Source organism: Oryza brachyantha, chromosome 6, assembly GCF_000231095.2.
Source record: "Oryza brachyantha chromosome 6, ObraRS2, whole genome shotgun sequence".
Taxonomy (NCBI): Eukaryota; Viridiplantae; Streptophyta; class Magnoliopsida; order Poales; family Poaceae; genus Oryza; species Oryza brachyantha.
In genome coordinates, this window is record NC_023168.2 from 7,642,052 (window position 1) to 7,654,104 (window position 12,053).

Genomic DNA, 12,053 nt, shown 5'->3' on the forward strand with positions numbered 1-12,053 from the left:
TAACCACTTGACGAAACAGTTGTCATCCCGAAGAAACAAACACTTGAAGGCTGAGGACAAACATGGTTGTCATCAACCATCTTTGAAAATCACGTTCAGGGAACTATAAATATAAAACTGGTTAACTTTTTTGCGTATCTGTTTGTTCTAGGATTAGGATCAACAGATTCACTGACAGCAAATGGCACGTAGCTTAAAGCTCTGTATCTTTCTGTTGCTTCTTTTCCCTGTCGCTAATTATTCTATTGCTAATGAAAGCACAATACAGTTTCGCTTCCGTACTTCCAGCCGTTATGCCTGGCCTCGTTGACCCCTTGCTCCAGAAAACCTCCAAGCACTAATCTCTAACGGCTAGAGAGGAGGAAATTGGGCCGACGGCTCATTTGGCTAGAAGAAAAGGAAAAAAAAAAGAGAGAAAAGGATTGCCTCTAAATTTGCCAATTTTAATAATTAACTTAGGTGCTTTTTATATGTTGAAACTTCACTTTAAATCTTATTAATAATTTGAGGTGCTCCCGAGATATTTTTAAAATATTCTGACAAGATTCAATGTAATTAAATTAATTTAACCGGGGTTTTGCTCCTGAATTGTTTAGACAAATTGTTTTCCGGTGTTTTCTTTAATTGATTTAGGCTAGGGTAAAACTCAGGACATGACATGGCACCACCTCAGCAATTGGACTTGGCTGTCGAAGGACGATGGCGCCTGCTTAGGAGACTTGAATGCACAATGGTGTCTTGTGATACTGCCTCCCAGAGGATGACAGTGTGGTTGGTTTTATGTCTTTTGGTCCTCTGCCACCATTGGAGATTTGGAGTTCCTTTGGTCCTCTGCCACCAGAGGGCAAGGTAACCGACGCCTATCCTTCCTTTCTGACCGATCTTTGCAAGGAACCAAAAGGAGGCTATATACACGTTCATCTTGACCAATTCAGAATGCTTCTTCTACTGTGCTCCATTGGCTTCCTTGTACTGTGAGCAGGAGGACAGAATCTGGACTTATCAGAGAGAGGTTGTGTTCAGCAGAGTTGGTGCAGTCCTAGACACCGATACGACCATCAGCTACCTCCCTTCGGAGGCATGCACCATGCTAGATCTATGACACATTCTGCAGCTTCATATCAAGGTACATCCAGCAGGACCATTTTCAGTGCTCTGACACATGCTAAACTTCGCAGGGATGAGGTTCAGGGAGGTCAGAGTGCCACACTCTACTACACAAATTACAGTGGAGATGAGGAGATTGGGTGTCTAGCGTTCGCCACGATGGAGAAGAGGAGGTTCTCGGTCGTCAGAAACACGCAACAGTGGTCCATAGAGGTGATATATCACCTGAACCAGGGGTGGATTGGCTTCATTCGGAAGCTGTTGATTGGCAATAGTTTTGGTTTAAATGCTTAATTTGTTATAAAAGTATCTAACATCAAACGTGTTCAATCGGAGGTGGTACTGTGAAATTTGTATGATCCTCCTTTTCTATTCATTGTGTGTCCATTTATTTACTAATATTATGTTCAATAGCTAATGTGAGACAACACGTATAGATAGTCAAAAAGATAAGTGCATTCATTATTCTATGTAGAAACAAAAATAAAATTTTGAACCAAGTTGTTATCAACTATGTCGGAGGATTTCTTTTCGAGCATGGAGGATTTCTCTCTCTCTTTTTGCTGAGATATGTTCTCCATGTAACTCTCTCTAGTCCTAAGCCTATTCTCTTTTTGACAAGAGAGAAAAGGATTGTCTTTAATGCATGATATGAGGGAAGAGTATGATATTAACGTGGTATGTGAAACATTAATTTTACTAGGTGAAGTATGTCATGGATCCTCTAGAAATGGTCTTATAGGATCCTCTAAAAGACCTACTATCACCATTCCAAAATAAGTTCATTTTTGTTTTTCAAAAAAATAAGTCCATTTTTCAATTTTTGATACAATGTTTTGACTCTTTGTCTTATTTAAAATTTTTTTGTAATTAATATTTTTATTGTTATTAGATGATAAAATATGAATAATACTTTATGTGTGACTAATTTTTTAAAATTTTTGTACAAATATTTTAAATAAGACGAATGGTTAAACGTTCGATACAGAAATCGAAAAATAAAATTGTTATGGGACGGAGGTAGTATTTATGATGACAATACTGGTTCCACTGGGGTGTAGCTTGACCCCTCCCTCCACAGAAGATCCTTCTGTTGGAGGACCCTTCGGTCCTTCGGGTGGAGGACACTTCGGCATTTGGGTGAAAGATTATTCGGCCAACCTTTCATCTCCTTGCATGTCTCAAGTCAGTATGGAAACCTTGATTCTCATAACACTGACAGACTAAATATATATTTTTATAATGGTCTCTCAACAGAAATCAAAATTAGTCTAGATAGGTCACCTTTTCTAGTTCAAAGAATTAGATATGCCTATTTTTACTATCGCCTCGACCATTAATGGGTTGTAAAATAAATTTTGCTAGTAGTGATAACTTATAAAACAATTGTTATATCAATTTAAATCACTCGTACATATAATGACATTGTAGTAAAATACTACCGGTATTAGACCATTATAGAATTCTACCATGCTATCTACTACTAATTAGTAATGCTCCATCCGGTTTATTATTTCACGTGTTCACTTTTGGGTCCATGTTTGATCATTTGTCTTATTTAAAACTTTTATATAATTATTAAGTATATTTGTATGATTTGATTTATTATTGAATGAATTTTAAGAATGATTTATAGTTTTACATATTTTCTTTTGTTTCAAAATAAGATAAATGATCAAAGGTAGATTAGAAAGTGAACTGTGTCAAATAAAAAAAATCTTAGGGGTATATCGTTCTAGCATAGAGACCAACGAAAAGATACTCTCCATAATATGCTCCAATGAATTTGAAATAGTGCCGCTAGAATTTAGTGGACTAAATGGTCCTAAATTTATTAACCTAGCCACCTATGATCGATATATGGATCTATCTTTGTTGTTGTACTTATTATTTTTCTGATTTTAGTCAGGCTCATTTATTACATGTAAACTCGAAATTAAAAATTTTAAACTCATATTCACTGTAAAAGTTGACTAAATTTAACTGTAATTTAGTAGGATTTGGTTATTATGTACAAGAACAACTTTACATAAATTTTGATCTATTTATACGTGTGAGACCCATATATATCTCTTTTTCTAGTTATCCAGTTGGTTATCTATGGATAAACTATTCATACACTGAGCTTAGTACGTATGGATTGACTGTATTAAACCATGGATTCCTAAATAAAAAAAATGGTTTAGATTAATCCATATTCTGGCCATTCCCATGCATGAGAGAGAGAGAGAGGTTGCAATATGTCTACTGCACGTCCGCAGCCTGCCGGCCGAGCGTTACTCCCGATCTCAGGCTTCTTCCGTACGTATGCGCCTACGCTGGGAAAGCTCTCGCATACGTGGACAGCCTTGCACAACCACCTCAACAAGGCAACACCATCACCCATGCAGCACAAAGCCCGCCATTAAGTTAATTAATCGGTCGTATCCTATATTCGAGCCATCGTACGTGCATAGTCACCACACACGAGCGAGAGATCGCGATTAACACAAGTCCACAAGAGAACATCAATGCTTCTATAAAGCAGGCTTCTGATGACCACCTTTCTACACACATTGCTTAATTATCAAGCTGTATGTACGTGCTTGGTTAGCAATGGCTAATTCAGCCATTGTTCCCTGCTCCGTGCTCTTCGTCTCCCTGCTGCTTAATCTTCTTGCTCCTTACTGCCTTGGGAGCTCCTACCGCACCAACGCTACCTACACCCATGGCGGATTGCATTTCGTTGTCGGTACGAGGCGTCCGGAGACGACGGCCACATTTGAGGCCTGTTCGTCCACCTTACCTGGTAAAATCTTTACTACCTATGCCTATGCTTCTATACTGTGTTCCACGTTATATATATTCCCTCCAGTCAAAAATATTTGTCGTTTAAAATAAGATTTAGTTAAACTTCTAAAATTCCGACAACCAATTTTTTTGCTACATAAGTTTATAAAAACCAAATAAGTTTATGGAAGTATGATAGTACCTTTTGAGGAAAATCTATTTATATTATTTGTTTTGCACTTAAACTAAGTATTTAGGAAATAATTGGTTGCCAGAATTTAAGAAGTTTGATCAAATCTGGTCCTTAACAATAAATATTTTTGACCGGAGGGAGTAATTTTTTTAAGTCTTTCGTAGATTTATATTAATACTAATAAGTATAGGCAAATATATAAAACATATTTATTTATTTATGATAAATCTAGGTAGGGTCAAAACATCTTATAATATGCAGCGAAGGGAGTATGGTGTAGCAATTTTATGGTACAAATTAAATTGTTATCCGTTCAAGTATTTATCTATAACAAATTTCTTTTCTTTTAAAGATTCCCCATGTACACTTATTAGTGGGGGTGGGAGGGGGAGCAAACAGCGGTGGTGGGGAGGGGGAGCAGACAGCAGATTCGGATCATCCGCAGTAGTAAATTTTCTGCAGCGAAGATCACTAATAGGTGGGTTTGGTCCCACATGTCAGCCACGGCTATCATAGGAGTAATACTGTAGATAATCCCCCAACGAGATGTAGGATCATAAAGGGTATTTTCATCCCAAGCTAGCTAATGAGATAAGGGGACATGCATCCACTTATATATTAGGTCTATTGTCCGCGGACAACCAATGTAAGGCTATTCAATAATCTACCACTTCACACATTGGCGTCCTCTCAGCCATCCATCGTACACCGATGGTTTCTCATATATACGGGCGTCGAAAACACTCACGGTCCATCAGAGCTTCACATTCTAGTGTCTATCGAGCTGGAGATATTGAACTAGCTAGGCTTCGATACCAATTATACGATCGTAAAGGTATTTACGACCTTAAGAGCTAGCCAATAAAGGTGAGGGTCTCCTCTACTTATATATTACGTCTTTTCTATAGCTAATTTCTAGCTAGCTTTTGGTAGTGTCTTCTTCTAAAACTTGACTTTTGCGGTGTCCCAGCTAATTTCGCCAAGTTAGGATGTCATGTAGCAAAATTTTCCTTTTTATTGGATCAATAGATTTATAAAATTTAATAAGTTATAAGATTACAGAATGAGTCGACAAATCTATGGTGTATTTTTATTTTATTCTAACAAATCTTATTTGCGTGAATAACCAATATGATCTTTAAGGATTTACTCTGGGACCAACAAATTCTTAAAATTTATCATTTGGTTTAATACGTGAGAAATACTACGTGGACATGTCAGACCATCCTTGCATCTGGCGCATGTCAATGGGCACAATCACCGTGTGGCACAACGAAGTTGATGCTTTGACGTGGCAGCGTTCACCATGGAATTTTTTTGAGAATTAATATTATTTCAATGGAAAATCGCTAGAGTAGAGGCTATCCAAAGGAAATCGCGAATTTAGAAGTTTATCAAACGATGGACGTTTGTCTAGGGTCTATCGAACGGATGGAGTTTAACAGAGCCCACCACCTGTTCGACTGCTGAGCCAGCCGAGCCTGTCGAACTGCCACCGTTCGACAGGGGGGCCTATCAAACTGCCATAGTAAGACATGCCCCTGTCTAACTGCGGTAGTTAGATAGGCCCCCTATCGAACAGGGGTAGTTTGACATGCCCTATCGAACTACAACACTGGCGATCTAGTTCGATCTCCTGCCCAGTCGACTGCTGACCATTCGTTAAGGTCCTATCGAACTACGGCAGTTCGACAGGACCCTAAATTTACGATTTTTCATGCATGGCTTCTAATTTCGTGATTTTTTATTAGAATGATGTTAATTCTCAAATAAAATTCTTCACCAACGCCTAGCCATGTCGAGGTTGTTAGGAATTTGATTTGAGCCAATAGATGGTCATAAGGCCCAAGGCTCAAGGCTCGACAGCCTAGCTCATGACACGACTAGTTGGCTCACCCATGCACAACACATCATGACTGATGATAAGCATGTGTTGGCCTGACCAGATAATTGGGTCATGCCAGGGTCGACGTTTTGGCACGATGGTCAAGTCTGGCATGGCACGGTCCAATAAGTAGGGAAGAAAAATAGTTGAGGAACCCAAAATAGACTTCATATAATCCTATAAGACTCATGTTAAAAAAGAAGAGGTGTATAAAATAGGTTTATTCTAGCCACAACCCAAAGTAAGAGGAAAAAATAGACTTATCTAGCCATATAAGACAGAGCCCAAAAAGATAAAAGACGAAAAATAAACTTATTTAGGGGAGAAACATAATGGATCGTTGTGTCTTCGGACCAACCCGGCATGGCCCGAGTCTTATTGACCATGTCTGGGCCATTGGTGTAGCCTATGGGTGGGCCTGCCTATGCCGATACATAGGTTGGGCCGTGTCAGCCTGACTGATTTCGACACAGGCCCGGTCATGCCTGGGCCATTCCACCGTCCGGCCCATTTGGCCTTCTATTGAGGACAGCGCAAACAACACAAATGGGATAATGATCCGGCTCTGTGTTCATTCATTTCTTTTGTGTCTTTTTTACTATGGTATATAAAGGAAGAGTGGTTATTAGGCATGAGTATGTGATTTTTTAAATTTCACTGATAATTAAGGGCTCTAAGGTTTAAAAGTTCGATTGGATTTGGTCCAAAACGTCCTACGACCGTGCTGCGAATAATTTTTGAGTGACTGAACAGTGTCCCCTGGGCCCTGACTTCTTATCAACTTTTTTGCGCAGGAAGCAGCAGCAGGCAGCAACAGGCTACCTGTGGTGCATCGGCTGAGCTCGTGCTCACCTCTCGGCGCCGCCCGGAGCCATGGCAAGCCATCGGCAGACGCCGACGTCGACGGCGACGACGTCTTCCGCCGCGACGCCATGCGACTCCACTCGCTGTTTCGGGAGGAACCCACCACCAACAAGTATTCCCCCGCGCCGCCATCTTCGCCGTCATCGTCCGACGCACTGACGATCCCCACCACCGGTAGTCCCCTCGGGAGCCTACCGGGCACCTTCGAGTACCACGTCGCCGTAGGATTCGGCACGCCGGTGCAGGTGCTCACCGTGGGATTCGACACGGCCACCCAGGGCGCGACGCTGCTCCAGTGCAAGCCGTGCGCAGCCGCCGGCGACGGGGCGGTGGCGGCTCCGTGCAACGACGTGGCCTTCGACCCGTCGGCTTCGTCCACCGTCTCCCAGGTCCCCTGCGGCTCGCCGGATTGCCCGCTCAGTTCTTGCTCCGGTGAAGGCTGCACGGTCGCCGTGACCAAGGACGGCGCCGTGCTCGCCAACGCCACCTTCGTCATGGACACGTTCGCGTTCTCGCCGTCGGCCTTCGCGCTCGACTTCAGGTTCGCTTGCTTGGAGATGGGCCTGACGATGGTCGACCACTCCTCCGGAATCCTCGACCTCAGCCGGGACAGACACTCGCTGGCGTCCCGAGCACCGACGTCGCCGGACACCGTCGCCTTCACGTACTGCCTGCCGCCGTCCAACAACGCGATGGGATTCCTCTCCATCACCGCCGCCAGGCCGGAGCTCTCCGGTCGCGACGTGCGCTACGCCACCCTGGGAAGCAGCGCAGCCCACCCGACACGGTACGTCGTCAAGCTCCCCGGGATCGGCCTCGCCGGGCCGGACATCACCATCCCTCCCGCCGCGCTCGCCGGCTGCGACTCGCTGCTCGACCTGCACACGACGTTCACCTACCTGAGGCGGGACATCTACGCCGCCCTCCGCGACGGCTTCCGGGGCCGGATGAGAGGGTACCGCGCGGCGCCGCCGGTCGGCGAGCTCGACACGTGCTACGACCTCACCGGCCACGAGTCCTACGTCGTGCCGAGCGTCACCCTCAGGCTGGACGGCGGCGTGAACCTCGACCTCGACCTCGACCTCGACCAGATGATGTACTTCCCGGACCAGTGGAGCTTCTTCTCCGTGGGCTGCCTGGCGTTCGCGGCGGCGCCGCGCGGCGCGGCGGTGGTGGCGGTGATCGGGACCCTGGTAAAGAAGTCGACGGAGGTGGTGTACGACGTCAGTGGAGGCAAGGTTGGGTTCATCCCTTCCAGCTGCTGAGCTGACAGCGTCTGGTTGATTATCAAGATCAGAATTAATTCTGGATTTGCAGAGGAATCATGCAGTTAAAGCAGGCATGAACCTCGTCACATGTCTACAAGGTTTGCTTCTCGTTTTATATGGGGATATATCATATATGTTTTATACTTTTATGTGCAAAGTGTGTCAATAAGAACCGAAGAGTAGTATCGGTTCATGTCTGAAGTGTGGAGGCTTTATCCTCATCAATTAATAAACAGCTAGCCAAGGAATTAAGCTAGCTAGTGTTATGCTGCATTTGTGTTTTCACCTCATAGTCCCTCTATTTTGAAAAAGAGAAATTTTATAGTGCTTGAAAAAATATCTAGAGGTTTTAGGGATGATCGATTGGCATTTTAGAGGAAGAGCCAAATAACATATATGCAAATGAAAAATAATTTATAAATAAAATTTTTATATACATGTTTTTAGTGATCTAAAAGTAAAGATTAAAAAATAAACTACATTAAAACCCCTACAAAATTAACTCAAATTAAGGTTAAAATTCAAATTTCGGCTTATATGTTACATAATCATAAGCGAAAAGGTAGAGCTACTCAATCTTCTATTGTGAAATTTTGATAACTCTAGATAACGACTACGTATGTCCTAAATTATTACTGTCATTTCTAGTTTGTATGTCCTAAATTATTACTGCCATTTCTAGTTTGTTTAGTATAGAATAAGTAAATGTCAAAAGATTACATTTTAGTTGTCATTTCAATGGTCAATTTTTTAATTTTTAACTAATTAGATGTCCTTTCAAGGCATATGATTGGCTGTGAAATTGTTAGAATGATTGAACATAAAAATTAGTGCATAAATACTTACATTACGTTGTAGTACTACTTAGAGGTAACAAATTTTTGGGTTAAGGTTCTCTGACTTTACTTTACTCAGACGTAGAAGCTGACATATGGTTCATATGGCTTACGTTGGTCACCAAATCAGAGGAAAGTTATGGAAGAGGAGCATCATCCCAAATCTTTATACTAGAAACCCTTTTTATGAATGTTAAATAAATCTTTTCAAAATATCTCTCCACTCCATCCACATTTTTGAATGTTAAATTTGCTCTAATATATTGCCAATAACTATAAAAGTAGCATCATATGAAAACATTTTCAAATACTATATGTATAGTACAAAACACATATATTATTAGCTCAATTGTGAGTCAAAACTTCCATATATACGTTGACTTTGTCGAAAATTATCAAACGGGCACAAAACAATGCCTTATGTACCAGGTGAAAACAAGCCATGTGGCAACTGGCAAGACTTGCTCTGCCCATCCCAGAACAACAAACTTCATGTTCATTCCCATCCAGAATAAATCCCAAATTACAAAAAGTATTTGACTTCGCTAGTTGAACCCGGTATTTAAAACCTGGAAGTAGACCGATCGAGGGGATGAAGAACAAACAACTGGTTTTGATCTGCGCCTAGACATTCGTCGTTTCGGGTGGAACAACGAACTTCTCAGTCCTGGGATCACTATGTTGTTGCTCTTCTTGTCGTGTTCATACAAATATACAATCTGGTATATAATAAGCAACGCTCAATGGCTCAAAGCTCTCGTAGCTTAATTAATCAGCTTGCTCATTACTAAGAGCAACTTCAACAGTTATCTAAATTCCGTTTCCTAAATCTGGTGTTTTAGTAAGTTTGTAACCAATATGGCAAAGAAAAAATTGTTTTATCTTCAACCGTTAGGAAAATTTCACTTGCCAAAAACAGATATAATCATCAAAACAGTTAGAAGTTAAGGGAGATCGCACCAGATTGAAGTCGCACTCGTCGTTCTCGTCGCCCTGCCACCCGCGCCGCCCCTTTCGCGCCGTGCCAACACACGCCGCCGGCCACGCCACCTGCGCCTCCCGCGCCCGCGCGCCGTCGGCCACGACGCCTGTGCCACACCCGCCGCACCCCCGCGACGCCTGTACTTCTGGAATCCAAACAGAAGAAAATAGCAGAAACAATAAAAGACCTCATCATTTAGCCACTCCGTTTCATTCAAGCAGTGCAAGATCTCTCTTGTTATAACAATATTTGATGATTCATGTACCAATAGCCAGAGACCTCTACCAGACAATCAACACAAGATTTAGCAAAAAAAAATTCAGCAGAGAGTGAAACTTGAGGAAGAAACTGACCTTTCTTATGCTTGCTCCTCTTCCTTTCTAGCTTGTCCCAAAGAACAAAATGGACTTGCAATCTGTAGGACAGAAAAGAGAGGCTGAATTTTATTTTATTTTTTTAAAAAAGCAGTGATTCATAGCTAATTAAACTTCGGCGTCTCGGTGCAAGCCCTGCTTTGCCGGCGCGCCGTGTGACCCTGCGTTCGACCCGTCCCGTGTTGGATGTAATCCTGTGCTGACAAGTATCTAGGGAGCTAACTGTAGTATTTCAGTTTGTGTCGTTGAGTCTGTTGAACGCACTTGCCTGCGTGCAGTGTGGGCGTCGTGCTCTAGCCATGTTCATGGGCGGAGCGAGTCTGTAGCGCGCCATGATTCCGACGTGGGGGATGGCGCCCGTTGCATGGAGTGGTGGCGCGCATGGCGGGAACCTCAACGGTTTCTCCAGGTCTTTCGTTTTCAGTTGTAAGTTTGTTATTTAAATCCAAGAGAAAACCAGAAAAGCTGTACGTTCTACACAGCGCCAAAACATTCCGTGTCGAATACCTTGCAAAGTTACTGTTCATCGTCTTCTACCTCCAGCCGGTTGTGAGTTTGAGTGTTTTTGCTGGGTCTCGGCTGACATCCCGGTCGTCCTCTTTCGCCGCCGTTCCGTGCGGCTCGCCGGAATGTCCGATGGATTGCACGGGATCAAACTGCCCGTTCACTGTCCCATTCGGGAACACTACCGTCGCCAATTGCACGTTGGTCAGGGACACCCTCGCGCTGTCCCCGTCGGCGACGTTCGCCGGTTTCACTTTCGGGTGCGTGGAGTTCGGCGCCGCCGCCAAGACGTTCGACGCTGCCATCGGGCTGATCGACCTCAGCCGGAGCAGCCACTTGCTGGCATCCAGAGTGATCTCTTCGCCCCCGGCCGCGAACGGCACCACAACGGCCGCCTTCTCCTACTGCCTCCCGTCGTCGACGAGCTCCCGTGACTTCCTCTCTGTACGCGCCGTTGTCGAGCAACCCCAACCACCCAAACTCCTACTTCGTCGCCGACTCGCCGTCGTCGGGATCAGCGTCGCCGGCACGCAGCTCCCCGTTCCGCCCACCGTGTTCACCGCCGCCAGCACGATGCTGGAGGTGGCGACGGAGTTCACATTCCTCGCCCCGGCAGCCTACGCCGCGCTGCGCGACGAGTTCAGGAAGGCCATGGCGCAGTACGCGGCGGCGCCGCCGTTCCAGGTGCTCGACACGTGCAGACGTGCTACAACTTCACCGGGCTCGACCGCTTCGCCGTGCCGGCCGTCGCGCTCGAGTTCGGCGGAGGGATGAAGCTGGGACTCGCCGTGGACCAGACGATGTACTTCACGGAGCCGTTCTCCGTCGGGTGCCTCGCGTTCGCCGCCGCGCCGCTCCCGGCGTTCCCGGTTTCGGTCATCGGAACCTTGGCGCAGCGGTCGACGGAGGTGGTGCACGACGTGCGAGGCGGCAGGGTGGGGTTCATCCCCGGGAGCTGCTGATGCATGGATTCGTACGTAGCTGTGAAAGGGTCATTTCGCCGAACACTTTCACGTTATGGCTTTTTTTATCGTCATTAAAAAATATTGTACGTATAAATTTTGTTACCTATCTTAAGCTACCACACTCTTTACACTAAAAATTAAGGTTTTTTTTATCGACTTTTACTCTTATCCTTTCTTTTGTACCGCGACAAACTAATTTTATCATTCAGGCTATTCACTCCATAATCAAGCTGGTACCTCGAGATACTATGCAATCGTGATCGTTCGATCTATTATCACCAATAATCGGGATTTTAGTACCAACTT

The 12,053-nt window shown here is 44.2% G+C and overlaps 2 protein-coding genes across 2 annotated transcripts; both read left to right on the top strand.

Moving 5' to 3' along the window:
* The first annotated feature begins 1,080 nt into the window (after positions 1-1,080).
* On the top strand, positions 1,081-8,083 carry LOC102721173 (aspartyl protease AED1-like). Its single transcript, XM_006656851.3, has 2 exons — positions 1,081-1,320; positions 6,749-8,083. Exons 1-2 carry the CDS (start codon positions 1,081-1,083, stop codon positions 8,081-8,083), a joined length of 1,575 nt encoding a protein of 524 aa, XP_006656914.3.
* Positions 8,084-10,659: 2,576 nt separating this feature from the next.
* On the top strand, positions 10,660-11,969 carry LOC102721457 (aspartyl protease family protein At5g10770-like). Its single transcript, XM_015838070.2, has one exon. It carries the CDS (start codon positions 10,660-10,662, stop codon positions 11,554-11,556), a length of 897 nt encoding a protein of 298 aa, XP_015693556.1. The 3' UTR covers positions 11,557-11,969.
* Positions 11,970-12,053: the final 84 nt, after the last annotated feature.

Bases quoted from the DNA above. Each gene is read 5' to 3' on its own strand.
- LOC102721173 (XM_006656851.3), top strand. From the start codon at position 1,081: ATGCACCATGCTAGATCTATGACACATTCTGCAGCTTCATATCAAGGT. The intron at 1,321-6,748 runs GTGATATATCAC...TTTTTTGCGCAG, and splicing joins CGCAACAGTGGTCCATAGAG to GAAGCAGCAGCAGGCAGCAA.
- LOC102721457 (XM_015838070.2), top strand. From the start codon at position 10,660: ATGGCGGGAACCTCAACGGTTTCTCCAGGTCTTTCGTTTTCAGTTGTA.